General features: G+C 53.3%; 1 protein-coding gene across 1 annotated transcript in view; it reads left to right on the top strand.

Moving 5' to 3' along the window:
* The window catches only part of Disp3 (dispatched RND transporter family member 3), a 49,721-nt gene extending 31,854 nt beyond the window's left edge, over positions 1–17,867 (top strand). The window contains exons 10-21 of the mRNA XM_021200477.2: positions 211–372; positions 1,922–2,035; positions 2,786–2,922; positions 4,265–4,449; positions 6,132–6,262; positions 6,356–6,528; positions 7,334–7,460; positions 7,925–8,070; positions 12,856–13,015; positions 13,667–13,780; positions 14,187–14,353; positions 15,271–17,867. Coding sequence (XP_021056136.1) covers positions 211–372; positions 1,922–2,035; positions 2,786–2,922; positions 4,265–4,449; positions 6,132–6,262; positions 6,356–6,528; positions 7,334–7,460; positions 7,925–8,070; positions 12,856–13,015; positions 13,667–13,780; positions 14,187–14,353; positions 15,271–15,633 — 1,979 coding nt within the window. The 3' untranslated portion in view covers positions 15,634–17,867. The remainder of the gene's footprint in view (positions 1–210; positions 373–1,921; positions 2,036–2,785; positions 2,923–4,264; positions 4,450–6,131; positions 6,263–6,355; positions 6,529–7,333; positions 7,461–7,924; positions 8,071–12,855; positions 13,016–13,666; positions 13,781–14,186; positions 14,354–15,270) is intronic.
* The last annotated feature ends 645 nt before the right edge of the window (positions 17,868–18,512 follow it).

Here is an 18,512-nt window from a genome sequence, read left to right as displayed (position 1 = left end):
CTTCCCCTCCTCCCCTCCCTCTCCTCCTCCCTACCTCCTCCTCCACCTCGTCCTCTCCCTCCTCCCCTCTCCTTCCCTTCTCCTGTCTCTTCCCCCTCCCCCTCCTCCCCTTCCCCTCCTCCTCCTCCTTCCCCCCCACACTGATAACCACTCTGCCAGGGTGGGGTGCCAGCCAAGGAGGGCATCATCTCACGCGGCACTTCCTCACAGGGCTTTTCGCCTCCATCCTTATCCTGTCCCTGGTGTTCGCCAGCCGGCTCCGTCCCGCCAGCCGGGCCCCACTTCTCTTCCGGCCGGACACCAACATTCAGGTGCTGCTGGACCTCAAGTACAACCTGAGTGCAGAGGGGATCTCCTGCATCACCTGCTCAGGTGAGGATCCCGGCTGGCTGAGCCCCTCCTGGGCTGGCTGAGCCCACTGTTGGCCCGAGAGATTGCAGAGGTGCAGTGAGCGGGAGGGTCGGACATCCTGGGCTCAGGGGCTCAGGGGCTCTTTGCTCAGGGACAAGCTGTTACAATAGCAGATTTGTGGAGGAAGGATCAGGTGCTCTGTGGGCATGAATACCCTGGATGGCTGCCCGGAGGAGGTGTCTAAGCAGATACTTAAAACATGAGAGTCATCAAACAGAGATGGGGAGGGAAAGAGTAGGTTAGACCCAGAGAAGGAGAAGGTCAATCAGGTCAGGCTGGCAGGAACAAGGAGGGGAGTGTCAGGGCTGAGGGCTGTGGCAGTGATGGGGAAGGGCAGAGCCAAGACTGAGGGGAGGAGGTTGCAGGAGCTGAGACTAGTCAGGGTTCTGGGGGTGTGGGGTTGGTGGACCAGAGGGAGGTGGGCAGGAGGCTGGAGCCTCCTCTACAAGAGTCTTAGAGGAGCTAAGGAGTCACAGTTTGGGAGTGATTTAATACCTGTGGGGTGCTGACAGGGCAGGTGGAGAGAGGAGCAGGAGGCAGGGAGTGGCTTTCAAGGTGTGTGGTCTAAACCCTTAGGGCTGGGAGAGTGGGGGCAGAAGAAGGGCAGACAAGGGTCAAGCCACTCTGCTGCGGTGGGTAGAAGGGGAAAGAGACAAGGCTTAACTGAACTGGATGCCTGCTGCTTGGGAGAGGAGCCCCACTGCCACTGCCGCTGCTGCTGCCCTAATTGCCTTTGCTTAATCAGGGCGTTGTTCCCATTAACCCAGCCTTCTCTTGGTCGTGGCAGGGGCTGAATGCATGATAACAGACTGGAGCTCTGACAGGTCCCCAGAGCCTTGCATCTCACGGTCAGCCGGTCAGCCGGTCAGCCGGTCAGCGGTCAGCCGTAGCTAAGTCCCCCCAGGTCTCCACTGGGGCTCTACCTGTTCACAACTCCCAGGGATCCCCTGCCTGTCCCCTGCCACCTCCACTTCTCAGCAGGACAGACACCAGAGCAGCCACCTCTGTAGGAGAGCCACCTCACCCTGTACCTGTAATGCACTCTGAACCCCTTTTCATGGAGACCTTTGGTGTGGCAGCAAAGAGGGCGGCTCTCCTGGACGCCCCTTACTTCCTGGTCCCTACAGTCCCTGTTTCTCAAAACCACAGCTTTCTCCTCTGTTGATAACCCCTGCTTCGGGATTGAAAGTGTGATGTTCCTCTCAGTTAGACAAAAACTTCACCTGTAGCACTACAAGGCAGGCCATTGCCCAACCTTACCCTCACCCAATAGAATTGGGAAAGCCAGGCACAGGGGACACATGGGAACGTCGCTGCGTGTCCCCCCTCCAGATGGAGACATGATAAACATTTGATGTGTTCCTTGGTTTTGCTGGGTCTCCCTGAAACCACTGATGTACGCTGCCTCCGGTCTCTGGCCCTTCACAGATCCTGGCCCATCCTCCTTGCCTCCCAGGTGTAGCCAGAGAGGATCCCATGTCCCTGACTCAGTGGGGCGGGGGGGGGGCAGGTCTGTTCCAGGAGAAGCCCCACAGCCTGCAGAACAATGTCAGGACATCCCTGGAGAAGAAGAAGCGAGGTTCCGGGGTTTCCTGGGCCAGCCGCCCTGAGACCACTGCACAGGGTGAGTGGGGTGGGGTCCATCGGTGCACTCTGGTGCTCTCGTGTCTGCCTCTGCGTGGAGAGTGGGTCACATCTAGAGCCTGTACTCCCATGGGAACTAGAACCTGCATCCTTGGGTCTGCTAAGGGACAGCATGTGTAGACTTCAGAACCCTCACATCACCTCAGCCACCCACCCTGACTAGAACCCCAGGCTTCTATCTACCGCAGCCTTCAGGAGCCCTGGTCACCATCCTGAGTCAGTATGGGCGTGTCCTGAGCCTTGGCTCACCTCTCCTGGGGTCTCCATTAGAAAGGTTGCTGGGACAAGTATGCAAGGGAAAGTGACCCCAGTGGATATTTACATTTGTCCCTGTCACCCCACAGAATTGTCACCATGTCACTAACAGACCTAGCCCCACCTTTCCTTGATGGCAACACTACCCTACTCCATTGCTGCTATCTCCACCATCATGGGTGTGACTCCATCTGTGACTGCTTCCACCTCCCACTGCCTGCCACTAACTACCCTACCCTGTCATCGTCACCTGCCACCATCACTGCCACCGTCCCACCCATAACTATCACCTCCCACCATCCTTCCTACGGACCCTTTCTAGTACAGAGGGACAGCATCAACACCTGGGGATGAGACTGAGACCAGCGCTCGAAGACCAGCGCTCGGCTCCTTGGCCGACAGAGTGGGCTTCTGTCGAGTCCTGAGCCTTCTATGGTCACCGTCCTCTCCTCTTTCATCCCTTGCTTACCCTCAGAGTCCATGAGCACCGTGTACATCTCCAAAGTGAAGAGCAAAGGCCACCCAGCTGTCTACCGGCTCTCTCTCAATGCCAGCCTACCAGCGCCCTGGCAAGCTGTATCCCCTGGAGATGGAGAAGTGCCCTCCTTCCAGGTGAGTCCAGGCTGTCATGGCGTTAGGTACTGAGGAGGGGCCACTGGTGCCATACTGGTGGATACTGGTCTTGAAGGCAGGAAGCAGGGCCCTTGAGGATGGAGCAGATCCGGGCACATGAGGGTCTGCCATAGCAGTCGGATATGTGGCGGGATCTGCAGACAGAGCTGGGTTTGAGTCCTAGCTCTGCCTTGTGTTACCTGGATGTTGTTGGACAGGTGATTCAATCTCTCCGAGCCTCGGTTTCCTGATCTATGGAATGGGGGTATAAGAGACATTGTTGGTTGTACAGGGAACAAAGAGTTCTGTACCACCTGACAGTGGAGTGCAGTAACTGCCCACAAGGACAGCCCATAGTTCATCCCATCACAAAGAGATTGCTCAGAAGACAGCCGCCCATGGCCACACCCAGATTCAGTGTCCCCCTCAACAGGATCATTCCTGTTCCTTTAATCCTTCCCACCATCCAGATGACTGTCCTCCCTGCCACAAATGACACTCCTCCCTCCACAGCCCTACCTGGCCTCCCTTCTCAGGATGCCTTTCTCCCTCCTACCTCTCTCACCTGATGGTCCTGTCTGACTGAATGTGGCCCAGCCAGAATCTGACACCACCCCCACTGCCAACCCCACAAGGCCAAGACCTTGCGCATCCTGCCTAGGCTCAGTCCTTAGATCCAGGCACAGAGCCTGTCCCAAGAAGACACCTAGTATCCTAGTTTTTCTCTGGCTGTGATAAAAAAAAAAAATCCCTGATGAAAAACAACTTAGGGGAGAAAGAGATTTACTTCAGCTTAATTCTAGGTCACAGTTCATCCTTGTGGGGAAATCAAGGCAAGAATTTCAAATATCTAGTCCCATCACACCCACAGTAAAGAACAGAGAGAAATAAATGCATCCGTGTTCACTTGCTTGCTTGTGCTCAGGTCTATTTCTCCATTCTTTAGAAAGTTCAGGAGCTCCTGAATAGGGAATGGTACTGCCCACAGTGGGCTGGGTCTTCCCACATCAGTTAACTTGAGCTATCTTCCAAGGGCATGTTCACAGACGAACCCAATGTAGACAGTCCTTCATTTAGACTCTCTTCACAGATTGACTTTTGGTTGTGTCAAGTCAATAGTTAAGGCTAGCCCACTGGAAAAGAAATGAGGTTCAGAGAGGAAGAGGATGAAGGGAGAGAGGAGAAGTTGACCACTTTCAAGTTCAAAACTAAGCTTCTGAGCTCCAGGAACCAGGACAGGGTGGGAGATAGGCGAAGGAGGGAGGGGACAGACCTTGAGGCCGGGCAGGCCGAGGCAGCCTCCCCGAGTCACGTGTCTTGTCTCTGTCAACCCACTGCTTAGGTGTATAGAGCGCCTTTTGGTGACTTCACCAAGAAGCTGACCGCTTGTATGTCTACAGTAGGGCTGCTCCAGGCGGCGAGCCCCTCCCGCAAGTGGATGGTGACGGCCTTGGCCTGTGATGCCCGGAGGGGCTGGAAGTTTGACTTCAGCTTTTACGTGGCCACCAAGGAGCAACAGCATACTCGGTAAGGGCCGTGCAGACATGGTGCCCAGACCACCGTGGCTTCGCTTCACTTCCCTCTCTAAGAGTGGGGACACTGGTAAAGATGACCAGCCCACAATCCCCACTCCAGTTTGCCACATTTCCTGTCAACTCTGCAGGGTCACTATGGCCATCTGGATCCACCTCATGGCCTTGGCAGTCATCTTCCTCATGTCCTGGAGTCTTATGCCTCTGGATTCAAGTTTCTAGCCTCCATACCACCTCCTGGGGGAGGCTGTCCCCATACAGAGCTCCTGCCCCATCCCACATCACTCCATTCAGGCTCTGCATGCAGCACCTGCTGCTGTTTCTGCCCCCAGTTGCCACCTGCAGTCATGTGGGTCTGGCATGTGACTGCTCCAGCCCCAGCATTGGTGAGTGTCCCTCAGGGATCTTAGGATCCTTAGGGATCTGAGGGATCCTTAGGCTGCACTTCGTGTGGTGTTTGTCCTGTGACAGGCTCTCAGTAGGTCTCTGCTGCCTGGATGAATGTGTGCCCACAATTCCTGTCCAAGGCGCTCACCCACTCTTAATAAGCAGCTGGCTTCCTGTGCCCATTTTCTAGTTTGTAGGGGAGTGGCATAGGTTGTATCCATTGTAGTTTCGGCTTTATTCTCAGTCTCTACCCCATGGCACGCAGCAAGCGACTCATGATTGCTGAATGAGAGCTCCATTCTTCACCTCACAGGATCCCAAGTCCCCAGGGCAGTCTTGTCCCAGGCCTTACACCCTCGAGTTATGGACATGGCCTTATTTATCAGGGAAGGCTGCCTAGGCCCAAGTATCCAGTCATTAATTTTACAAACACCCATGTGGCTATGTGTCAGCATGCTAGGGGCAGGATAGGGTAATGAGCACCTCCCCAGGAGACAGGCAGCTACCAGGTGGCAGCAGCTTCCTGACAGATCAGGAGTCACACTCAGGAACAGGAACAGCTCAGCTCCCGATTCAGGAGAGCATTCCAAGCCGGGGCTATACAGGTGTGTACTACCTGGAGACCATGTTCTGACAAGGAACCAGTTTCAGGGCATTCAGCTCCCTGACCCTAACAGGTTGATTCCACTTGGAGTAGAGGGGGGAAAAGAGGAGACAGCAGGTGGTGAGGTGGCTCTAGCTGGGTCCTCTTCCCACCTTAGCATCCCTGTCTCAGGGTAGATTGTCTGCTCCTCAGCCCAGGGCCGGGCTTAACTCATATGTACAGCCATGGCCTGGGACCTGGCAGTTTCCTGGATAAGCAGTCTTAAAGAGCTAGGAGCCAGTGGCAAACTCAAAGTGCCTTGACTCCTCAGGTTCAGTGGGTCAGTGGGTCAGTAGGTCAATAGGTCAATAGGCTGCAGGTGGGGCCCAGTAAGGCTTGCCCTAGGTCCTTTCTGAACTCTGGAGGATGGTTTTAAAGTGGACACTTGTGCTTCCTCCCTTCCTGTGCTAGGATAAGAGACTGAGAGCCAGAGGGAAGAGCCTTGATCAGGGTCAGGTTGGTCAGGGCAGAGGCAGAACTAAAACAGGGCCCCAGCCCCGGGCACCCTCTGGCCCTGTGCTGGGGGAGTGCTCACCCTCCCTGGCTCCTGAAGTGACCTCTGTGTCTTGCCTCTATGACCTTCCCTGGACTCCCTAGCCTATGCTCCTCACCCTACCTCCTTTGACTTGGCCTCCCTGCCTCCACAGGAAGCTGTACTTTGCTCAGTCCCACAAGCCCCCCTTCCACGGGCGCCTGTGTGTGGCGCCACCAGGGTGCTTGCTCAGCTCCAGCCCTGATGGGCCCACCAAAGGTTTCTTCTATGTGCCTAGTGACAAAGGTACTTGGGGCCCATCCCTGGGTGGGGGAGGCTGCGGGGAGCCTCAGAACCCTGGGCCTACCCTCAGTGTTGGTTGTGACTCCCTTCCTGCAGTGCCCAAGGCCCGCATCTCTGCCACCTTTGGCTTCAACCCTTGTGTGAACACGGGCTGTGGGAAGCCTGCGGTGCGGCCGCTGGTGGACACAGGAGCCATGGTCTTTGTGGTGTTTGGCATCATTGGACTCAACCGCACCCAGCAGATGGATAACCACGTTATTGGGGACCCGGTATGGCCACTTTGGGCAGATGTGGAAGGTCACACAGCTGCAGCACACTCTTGACTCCTACACAGCTCCTCTAGACCACACAGGACCTCCACAGGCCTCTGAGGGAGCACTGCTTCCCTGGAGGGGGAGCACTGACTAGATCTCCACGGGCCTCTGAGGGAGCACTACTCCCCTGGAGGGGGAGCACTGACTGAGAATTACTCAGGCATATGGGTACATTTGGGAACCCATACCAGCTGCCTCGTCTTTATTGAGGACTAGAACAGATGAGAGGAACCCTATGTGAGGCCTGTCCTCCCCTGGGGTGGACTCTGTATGTTGACATCACTGACCATGAGTGACTGGAAGGCCTGACAGGTGGACTTACAGGCTTACTAGAGGTCACATTCTGGTTGGGCACAGGCATGGTAGATACAGCCTGTGAAGGAACAAAAGGAAGAAGATGAGGTTTGTGTTTCTAGTCAGAAGGCACTGCCCACATTCAGAGCAGGGATGGGAGCCTAAGGAGGGGACAGGCAGGCATGCAAGATAGAGCTGGCCGGAAGCAAGGGAGAAAAGCATTAAATCCAGTTGAGAGGAAGAATGGAGGTGGGGACAGGGGGCTTCGAGGTAAGCTATTATCGGAGCAGAGGTGCCAAAGGCGCCGAGCAAAGGGACTCATGGGTATCCACGTGAGGGTGTGACATGGTGGTAACACAGGACAAGGGAGCTGCTGCAGGGTCTGTCCCCCATTGTGGGGAAGGGGAGCCTGGGACTGAGTCCGCAACTCACTGAGTGCCCGGGCCGGTGTGTCTCCTTGGGAAAGGGCAGCGTCATCTACGACAGCAGCTTTGACCTCTTCAAAGAGATCGGGCACCTGTGTCACCTCTGCAAGGCCATCGCGGGCAACTCGGAGCTGGTGAAGCCAGGCGGGGCCCAGTGCTTGCCGTCAGGTATATGTGGTCATGGATGGGGACCGTGTGAGGTCATGGTCTGCTTGATAGGGCTAGACAATTTGTGCCTAGAGTTTAGGTGTCTGTACTGGGGTGTGCCCATAAGGCACTCACAGCTCCATACACACATTTTCCAAATGTGCACAGGCTTGCAGGAGAATTGGAATGCTGGGGGTGGGGGGGTTGCTAGTGAAATGTATAGGTAGGTGTGCCTCTGGGGGATGGGGGGAGCTCTTTCGGAATGGAGGGCAAGTGGCTGGCCCAAAGGCTACTTGACTGCAATGATCCAAAATGCCACTTTCTACCTCAGTGGCAAGTATGGGTTGTAGGTCTCTCAATGACAACTGCCCGATGTTTGCAAACACACTGGAAGCTTGAGAGGCAGGTGAATATGTGCACCCAGGTGTAATGTGCGGCACGGGCTGCTTTTCCCGCCGCAACCTCCTCTTTGCTTCTCCCCACAGGGTACAGCATCTCTTCCTTCCTGCAGATGCTGCACCCCGAGTGCAAGGAGCTGCCTGAGCCCAACCTGCTGCCAGGGCAGCTATCCCACGGGGCAGTGGGTGTCAAAGAGGGCCGTGTGCAGTGGATTTCGATGGCCTTTGAGTCGGTGAGCCTGGGAGCCCCGTGTAGTGTGCTCATCTTGAAGACATGTCCCCATCCACTCCTGTCCCTCAGCCCAGACCAGAGAAAGATATCCAGGCTTTGGCCTGAGGTCATAGTTAGCAGTTGACAGTGTCAGGCACCACCCAATCCAACTGCGCATCTCCATGCTTTCTAACAACTGTAGGGATAAAGGAGGGCCAGGACACTCTCCACGGTCATCTTCATGTTCCCTGGCTCTGCCAAAGGAGGTACAGGAACATGTGTACACAAACATGTACATACTTATTTATACACACAGGCATATCCCGTGTCCTGGCCTCCCTGAGACCTGGCATGTTAGCCTCTCAGGCTTGACAAGATGTCCTGCTGCCTCTGTGTGGGAACCGGGGGTCCACCCAGCCTTTACCTGATCTTGGTGTGGTTGACTGATGTCATGGATCGGATCCCCAGTTCCCTCTGGCCTCATATCTCCACCTACAAAACAGGATTTAAAAGCCTTTCCCTAGCTGGGCAGTGGTGGCGCACACCTTTAATCCCAGCCCTCAGGAGGTAGAGGCAGGCCCATCTCTGGGTTCAAGACCAACCTGGACTACAGAGTAAGTTCCAAGACAGCCAGGATACACAGAGAAACCTTATCTTAAAAATCAAAAAACAAAACAAACAAACACTGGAGAGATGGCTCAGCAGTGAAGAGCACTAGCTGCTCTTTCAGAGGTCCTGAGTTCAATTCTCAGCACCCACAATCATCTATAACTGTAGTCGCATGGGATCAGATGGCCTCTTCTGATGTACAGATAGATATACATGTAGATAAAGCATCCATGTACATAAAATAAATAATTTTTTTTTTATTTTTCTTTAAAGCCTTTTCTCTTCTGGCTGTTATGGAGATAACACACTTTGCTGGGAGTGGCAGAAATAGAAGCCAGATGACAAGTTTAGGGGAGTGACTGTTCTCAGGCCCCCAACGCAGTCTCCCATGGTCAGTGTTACTTATAGTACAGACCATGACGCCTCTGATCCAGGTCAGGTGGACCAGAGAGCCCTAACCCAGGGAGGACAATCCCAGGCTGAGTCAGAGTTGCCCTTTCTATTATTTGGTAAAACACTTTATAAAACTTAGTATCTATATTAATTGGTTTTTCATTGCTAAAACCAAAATAGAGGGCAGGGGGAGAAGGATAGAGATAACTTATGAAAGACAAGATTTATTCCGGTTCACGGTTTCAGAGGGTTCAGTCCATCGTGAGAGGAAACAACGCGAAGTGATGAGAATGCCCAGGTACTCCAGCTGTCTTCTCTCTTGTTGCTCCTGGGACCCCAGTCTGTGGGACGAGCCTCTCCCCCTCCCTCAATATTGTCTAGAAGCCTACAAGTTTTCCTTGCTATGTCTTGGGTGTTTCTAAATATGACGCCATTAACAATAAAGATAATGTATCAGTTTAAGCCATAATCTTTTACCCCTGGTGCCCTCAAAGGCTCATGCCCATCTCACAATGAAAAATGGATGCTTAGCAGTTCTGACGTTTTCAAAAGACTTGACTTCAGAGTTTCCTCAGAGACTCAAGGGAAGTTCTTAGCTGTGAGCCCCTGTAAAATCAACAAGCTCCATGATCTATACATCTTTGCATCCTGCATTCATGCAAACCAGCACCATATTGATGATACCAAGGTCAACACCAGCCCTTGGACTACAGTTTCAGTGGCCTCTGATGCCCAGGTAGCTGAACTTGGGAAAACACTTCCCCGGGTGGCCCTGTGTTTGTCAAGGGAAAGTCTTTCAAGTGAGTGATCATTTTCATGCACTGGAATCTACAGTGAGTGGAGTCTTAATTCCTGAGATGGGCTGAAAGCTTTTCCTACTGCCCCAGCTCAGCGTGCCTGGGTTTTCCTTAATAATGCTAATCTCCATGACAACCCTGCAGCTTTCAACTAGCTTCCTTTGTGAACAGACTGCATATTTTTCAGATCCTTCTGTTATGTTTTTGTTTTTGTTTGTTTCATCCTAATTTTTATTGTAAATCCAACTAAATGTGGGTAGCATTAACCATACCACAGTTCCAGTGTTATGCTGTCTTGAAATTTCCTCAATCAAATTAATCTGCCACCTTTAAATGCATCCTCTCACAATGTTTTAATGTCATTTCCAGTGCTGTTTGTCCTGTTCAGAGTTTATACTGTTGCAATGAAACACCAAGACCAAAAAGCAAGTTAGGGAAGAAAGGATTTATTTGGCTTACAGTGTCACATCACTGTTCATAATTAAAGGAAATCAGAACAGGAACTCAAGCAGGGCAGGAACCTGGAAGCAGGAGCTGATGCAGAGGCCATGGAGGGGTGCTGCCTCGTGGCTTGCTCTCCATGGCTTGTTCAGCCTGTTTTCTTATAGGAGCCAAAACCACCATCTCAAAGATAGCACCGCCCTCAATGGGCTGAACCCTCCCCCCTTGATCACTAATTAAGAAAATGCCCTCAGATGACTAGCCTGTGACAAGTTGACATTAAACTGTCCTCCACACTGTTATAGAATACCCTGATAAAAGCAACTGGAGAGAGAAAGGCTTTACTTTAGTTCACAATCCCAGGTTACAACCCATCCTAATTAGGAAGTCACAATGACAAGAGCTTGAGACATCTGGTCAACCTGCACTTGTAGTCAGGAAGCCGAGAACAATGAGCTTTCCACTCTTTAAAATTATTATTATTATTATTATTATTATTAGTAGTAGTAGTAGTAGTAGTAGTAGTAATGGTGTTTTCCCAGCATGCATGACTGTACACCACAAGTATTCAGTACCCTCAGGAGGCAGAAGAGGGATTCAGATGCCCTGGAACTGTAGTTACAGATGTTTGTGAACCACTCTGTGGGTGCTGGGAGTCAAACCCAGTTCCTCTGCAAGAGCAACTGGTACTCTTAACTGTTGAGCCATCTCTCCACCTCCTCAGCTCTATGCTAATATAGTTCAAACTTCTCTACTGAGACAATGGTGCTACCTCCAGTGAGTAGATCTTATCTCAATTAATGTGCTCAAGCTAATCCTCCCACAGACATGCCCCAGGCCCACCTGACATAGACAGGCCCTCACTGAGCACTTCTTATCAGGTGTTTGTAGATTATCTCAAATTGACAATTAAAATCATCCATTACAGGGACATAGACAAGATGTATACAATGTTTTGCTGTTGTTATTTTGCCAGAATATAACCCAATAGATTAGACTCTAGTCCGATTCTCTAGTTCCTTGCTCCCATCTGAAACATCAAGCACACAGTCTTTACCATCCACATTCCTGTCTGCATGCTGGTCTTCCAAAATCCCACCAAAATGCCCCAGTAAGCTCTACTTAGAGCATTCTAGAGTTTTTCTATCCCTTGGTTCCAAGCTCTCCCAGATTCCTCCTACAACCTCTAGGAACCTCAGAGCTGCATGGTCAGTTACAGCAACAACCCCACTCCTGGTACCACTTTTCTATATCGTTGGCATTTTATTACTGTGATCCAAATGATTGACTGAGAGTAGGGAGGAAGAGTTTAGTCCACCACAGCCAAGGCAGTGTGGTGGAACAGAGTACTTCCTGCCATGGTGGCCAGGAAGCAGAGGAAGAACGTTGACATTCTAGTAGCATGTTCCTTTTAGCATTTTATTAACAGTTTAGGACTCCAGCCTGTGGGATAGCGCCACTCACATCAGAAATGGGGCTTTTCCTATCAATTACTCTAACTCCCTGAAAATACCCTCAAACATGTCCAGAGACATGTCTCAACAAATCCTTGTCGATTCTAAGTCCAGTCAAGTTGACAACAGATTGGCCACCCCACATTTTAGCCATTTTTGTGACTTTAAAAATCATTGCCAACTGGACATGGGGGTATTCACCTTTAATCCCAATGGTTGGAAGGTAGAGGCAAGTAGATTTCTGTGAGTTCGAGGCCAGCCTGATCTAGATAGGGAATTCCTAACCAGCCAGGGTCTCATAGTGAGACCCTGTCTCAAAAAAAGAAAGGAAAGCGTATTGTCACTGTTGAGACCAGCCATCTGCAAAATGTCAATCAGGAAGTTCCTGCCCTTCCTCCCAGCCCTTGGCAACCCCATGCTACTTTGTGCATGTGCTTAACTACACTAAGTATATCACACAAGTGGAATCCAACAGATTTGTCCTTCCCATGAGCATCAAGTCCTTCAAGGTCCACCCCTACTGTAGTGTGTGGTAGAACTGCCTTTCTTCTCTCAGGCTTGTGCCACAGTCAACTTGAAATTAGAAATGTTCTTGATCATCTCAACCATCCACTACCCCTGCCAAGCTGACCGGGCTGAGACAGTTTCATAAGAATAACTGAACTGAGTCAGTGAGGCAACAGAGCAGAAAGTCCTCAATCCCTTTTAGGACGGTGCACTGTGGCCAAGCAGGCTGCCCAAGACCCTGTGTGCTTGCATCCTCAGCCAAGAGGCAGGCATCTGACCAGATATGCTGAGAGCTGGGGGGAAGCCTGGGAAGGGGGATGCTTGAGAACCCAGAGAAGGCCCATCTTGGACAAAAGGGAAGCTTCTTAGAGGAGATGAACCCTAGCCTGTCTTGGGGCCATGTGAAGGGGCTTCTTGCATAGGCAGAGTGGCATATGGGAGCACAGTGTATTCTAAGAGAATATTATGTTGTGAGGGCTCAGGGCAGTGGATGGGATGGCTCAGCACCCATATCCTCACAGGGCACCCTCCACTGGTGGCCAGAGTAGCTGTCCTTAGGAGCTGCAGAGCAGACCCACTAGTCTCACCAGCCTATGTCCCCTGCAGACCACGTACAAGGGCAAGTCCTCCTTCCAGACCTACTCGGACTACTTGCGTTGGGAGAGCTTCCTCCGGCAGCAGCTGCAGACCTTCCCCGAGGGCTCCTCCCTGCACCGAGGCTTCCAGACCTGTGAGCACTGGAAGCAAATCTTCATGGAGATCATAGGTGAGTGTGAGCCCGCCCCTCCCCCAGGCCAGGTGGTGGGCAGCCACACAGAGGCAGCTACCCACATCGAGAGCACAGTGTGGTCTCTCTGGGCGGCTGGAGTGTTACCCCGAGTCCTGGGTTGGCACTCCAGTCGATGGCCATGCAGCGGCAGCCAGAGTGTGGGTCCTCTCCTGCCGGTGGCACCTGTTCATGTGTGATCTTGAATTTGGCCACCTGGAAAGTAACCCTGGGGCCAGTGAGATGGCTCTGTGGATAAAAAGCCCTTGCTGTGCAAGCCTGATGGGCTGAGCCAATCCCTGAATCCCACGGTGGGAAAAAAGAACCACTGCACCAAGTCCTCTGACTGCGTGTGCTCTGGCACATGGGCACGTGCCTGCATGCATACAATAATAATTTTTTAAAAGTATGTCATGGTCTTTCCTAGGCCACTGCTCTCTGAGGGCAGGTTTAACTCCTCGAGCTCCAAATAAAATTCACTTGTGTGCAGTCCACACTGCAGCAGGGAGGCCATGTGCCTCAGGATGGCCAAGCTGCTATGACTGCCACTTTGTACAATGCTGGTGACCTCTGTATTGGGGGAAAGGGGAGCTTCAGTCTCCTCACTCTGCAGCCCCCCCCCCCAGAGCTCCCTTCTCTCCTACCTTGCAGGGGTACAGAGTGCCCTGTACGGCCTGGTTCTCTCTCTACTCATCTGTGTGGCCGCGGTGGCCATGTTCACCACCCACGTCCTCCTTCTGCTGCCTGTGCTCCTGAGTATCCTAGGTATGTGTGCCCAGGGTGACGGTGCACCAGGGATGGCATTGGCCAGGGTACATGGCGGGAGACAGCAGGCTGGGTGTGGGTATGTGGTTGGTGGGACAGTGGGCCAAGTTGGTGGGGGTGGGATCAGGTAGGGGTCTTCCCGCCCTCAAGGCAATGACTTTCTCTGAGCCTCTGGCCACCCAGTCTTAGCAAAGGCCTTGTGGCAGTCCTCATCCTTATCTGTCTGTGGCATCCTGTAGGTGAGTGGCATGTCGCTGTGCCCGCCTCTTCCCTCCTCCCTCCCCTTCTTTATGCCACTGGACGCCAGTATCCCTCTTGACTCCAGATGTCTCCGTTCCCCAGGGACCCTCTAGGACCACATGGGCAGGAAAAGGTCTAGGCTATACCCTTGCCATCCCTCTTACAGGCATCGTCTGCCTTGTGGTGACTATCATGTACTGGAGCGGCTGGGAGATGGGTGCTGTGGAGGCCATCTCCCTGTCCATCCTGGTTGGCTCCTCTGTGGATTACTGTGTCCATCTGGTAGAAGGCTACCTGCTGGCTGGGGAGAACCTACCCCCACAGCAGGCTGAGGTAAGCAGCCCCAAGTATGCCTGACCCCCTAACTCAGCTCCCACCTTGGGGCAATGGGGGGGCCCATAAGGACAGATGGACACCCCCATACCAGCCAAACCATGTCTGAGGAGCTGTTCCCAAGACTGCAGTGTCTCAATCCTCAACCCTTGGTGCACGGGGTGTCTTTCCAGTCCCGAGACCACAGCCAAAGCTTGCTGTGGAGCTAAGGAGGGGATTGGGGGCAGAGTTGTTCTAATTAAACACCTATTGCCGTGATAAAGTAACCCTGACAAAAAGCAGTTCAGATGAAGAAGGGTTCGTCTGACTTATAATTCCACTTTGTAGCCCAACATTATTGACAGATCAGGGCCAAAACCTTAAACATCTAGCCACATCCTTCTTCAGTCTGGAGCAGAGAGAGATCGAATGCATGCTATCTTGCTGGTTCACCTGCTCACGCACTGGCTCACTCTCTTGCTTGCGCTCAGCTTGACTAATCCACCAGCACACAGTTCACAATCCCCTGCCTAGGGAATGGTATCACCCATGGTAGGCTGTGTTCCCCACAACCCAACCCAATGTGGACGGCTCCTCACTGAGTTCCTTCTCCCAGGTGATTATGGGTTGTGTCAAGGTAACAACTAAAGCTAACATCCGCAGTTTCATTTTTCTCCTACTTTGATGTGAAGACTTGTAAAATTAAGACTGACTAAAATCAAGGCATCGACACGTTTAATCACTTTTTGGTTAGGATAACCCCAGTCGGAGCATCCGTTTTTGAGGACCCACCATGCATACCCTCCTGTCCTACAGCCTATCAGCCTAGGATGGGAGCCTCTCAGGCAGAGCCAGCCTGGGGCAGCGGCATACGCTGGTGTACCCCCACAGTCAAGCCCCAGGCCTGTTGTCAGCCCCAGCTCTCTCTTCTGTCTCAGGATCCCAGCTCTCAGCGTCAGTGGAGGACCTTGGAGGCCGTCCGGCATGTAGGCGTGGCCATCGTGTCCAGTGCGCTCACCACCGTCATCGCCACTGTCCCACTCTTCTTCTGCATCATCGCCCCGTTCGCCAAGTTCGGGAAGATCGTGGCACTCAACACGGGCGTATCCATCCTCTACACGCTCACCGTCAGCACCGCCCTGCTGGGCATCATGGCCCCCGGTTCCTTCACCCGGACCAGGACTTCCTTCCTCAAGGCCCTGGGTGCCGTGCTGCTGGCAGGAGCCCTAGGGCTGGGTGCCTGTCTTGTGCTCCTGCGCAGTGGCTACAAGATCCCCCTGCCCAGCGGGGCCACGCTATAGCCCCCGTGCGTATTGCGTCCAGACTCATGCGCCTTGCCCCGCAGGGGATGAGGGGATCTGAGACGCAGGGGCTCTCCAACTAGCTCCCCTTACAGGCTTCGTGGAACTGGGACCCAGCGCTGTGTGGGCCACACCACCTTCGGCACAGCTCAGACTGGAAGTAAAGTCAGATACCCCTATACTATCTGGGCCCCCTCGCTGAAGTCTGCCTGGCCCCTCCTCCTATACCTGGTCACCTCCAAGCAGGTGGCTTCCTACCGGGGTCTCCTCTCACACTGCTTCAGTGTTTGTGACTTGCTTGGGTGGGCATTTCAGGACCAACCATTCTACAGATGTGGAAACTAAGGCACTGGGAGGCAGGGACTGCCCTGTGCTGGATCAGGGCAGAGCCAGAGTTGCCTCAAAGCACAGGTCTCCCTGGGCCTTTGCAGGGGGCCCACCCAACCCCAGCTCTGTGCAGCCAGTGCTTGGTGACCCAGCTGTGGGCCAGGCCAGCAGAGACAGAGGCACTTCTTGGGATCATGCATGTCCTAGCCCAAGCCCCAGCCTCCAGGGCACCTCAAATTCCCTCCCTGGAGTTGTGGCTCAACTCTCCCTACAGATCCAAGCCTCGGCGCCCCGACCTGACTGAGAGTGGATGACTGGTGTGTGGCGGGGTGCAGCACCCATGGGGAGAAGCTGGCTATGCCTGCCGCCTGCTCGTGGCAGATGGTCCCTATTAAAGTGAGACGAAACTGCAGACCGCTGCTATTAACACAAGCATTTTCAAGCCTCGCTGGCTCCATCATGTCCTTAAAATTGAAATAACTAAGTGTTCACCCGCAGCCTGACACAGAGGGTGGCACCGGACCTGGGTAGAAGGTGTCCAGTACAGGGATGGGAGCACTTGGGCTCAGTGTGAGGCCAGGGCCTCCCAGTGGGAAGTGGGTGAGACCCAGGAGATGTTTGTGCCTTTATGGGGTCCATCTGGACCCACAGTTGGGTGTTTTTGAAAGCTTGGCATTGTGACAGCCACCGGACTTCTTCCTGGGCATAGATATTGTGCCTTTTGGGTCTTAGAAAGCTGGACATAGACTGAACAGGACAGTTCAGTTATCAGGACAGATCTCTGAGGGTGAGAAAGGAATCCAGGGTCGTCTACACACCACTCACATGGTCACCAGTAGATGTGAAAGGGGAGGCTGGGTGCAAGACTGAGACCACTGTATCCTTGCCTAGTTATGCCTGGCGTGGCGTGGTGCCCAGTGTTTGTTGAGGAAATATAAAACCTTTAGACCCACCATCCACAGTGAAGAAATGAAGCGATCAGGCGGGTACTGGTTGGCATGTAACACAACAGACGCTCTTCTTGGAGTTGGTATTCGTTCCCCGAGGCGCCATGATGGCACCACAGATGTCTGCAGCAGAAGACCCTCATCTCTGACAGCAGGGCTGTTCCCTCTGGGAATCCAAAGAGGGGAGCTGATCCAGGCCCGTTGGCTGCTGGGCATCTGCTGGTCTCCGTGTGTCTGTCATTTCATGTCCGCATTCCTCTAAGCGGGACATCTGTCATGCTGGAGTTGGCCCCACCCTAATGACTTCATCTTAACCTGGTGGGCTGTAGAGACTCCGCCCCTGGATAAGCTCCTGTCCCCGGGGACTAGGCATTAGGATCACAGCATACCTGGGTGGCAGGGTCATCACACACACAGGAGTCAACTCAGTTTGAGGTAGGGTTTCTCTGTGTAGCCTTGGCTATCCTGGAACCTGCTCTATAGAGCAGGCTGACCTTGAACTCAGAGGTCCATCTGCCTCTGTGCTGGGACTAAAGGCGTGCATCACCGTGCCAGACAGGAATCAGTTCTTTTTCTAAACATCAGGTTTAGATGCATGCAAGGGAGCCTAGGCCTGAGCAATAGTTTTTCCTGGACCCTGAGCCCAACCTGGAGGCTAGGTGTGTTCTAAAAGCACATCTCCAACCACCAGAAAACCCTTTCACAAAGGCAGACAGTGTTGCTAGAGCATTTGGAGGCTGTAGTCAGACCAAAGGGCCTACTCTGGAACTCCTGAAGCAAGTTCTTGCATCTGCCTAACACACTCCTCACTTGGTAACGCTGGATCCCTGGGAGACTTGTCACTGAGGGGAAGGTCTCAGGAAGCAGGCTGGCTCTGACCCAGGGCCTCAGGATCCCCTTGTGTACAGGGTCCATGAAACTGACCACAACGTGGAGCGTCGAGAGGTTAAGAGAGTTGGGGAGGGGCCTGGCAGATCGACAGCGTAATCTCAGGATTGATGTCTGCAAGCTCTTATGCTGAGATCTTCCCAGTAACTCCGTTTAATGTGGAGCTGGGTCATCTGCATGCTGTCCACATGACGCTTGGCTCAGGGAGATCTCTGCCTGGCCCGGTTAAGGGCAGACCTCTGCCTTCACAGAGAGCTGTGGGAGTGTAGGAGGGCAGAGGATGGAGGAGACGACCTCAGGCTCACTAGCTTCTGCACGACTCTGTCACCCGCGGGACTCCTGTCAGTTTACAGATGATAAGTCTGGTTATCAGAGAGGGCAAGTGAGTGTGCACCCTGGCCTCTGGTCACGCTCACTGTCTCTCTCCTACAAGCATGGCATTCTGAACACCCAAATTGTATCTTCTCAGCCCCACTTCCCTGGCTGCCCTCCTTCCTGGAGGTGCTGTGTGATGGCTGATAGACTGAGTTCCCACCTGGGCCTCCCTGGGGCAGGGACAGGCCTGGGAAAAGGAGGTGGTGACAGTTTGGGTGCCCTAGGGGACTTGGGCCACACAGCTGTCTGCCTCTTTAATCCCCTTCATCTTTCTCATAACTGTTGGCACCACCGGGTCCCAGAGGCACCAACTCCTGTGAATAGAAGCTTGACCTTCCTTTG

This window comes from Mus pahari, chromosome 6, assembly GCF_900095145.1.
Source record: "Mus pahari chromosome 6, PAHARI_EIJ_v1.1, whole genome shotgun sequence".
In the NCBI taxonomy this organism is placed as follows: Eukaryota; Metazoa; Chordata; class Mammalia; order Rodentia; family Muridae; genus Mus; species Mus pahari.
Note: the sequence above shows the minus strand (reverse complement) of the source record. Positions and strands in the feature narration are given on the sequence as shown.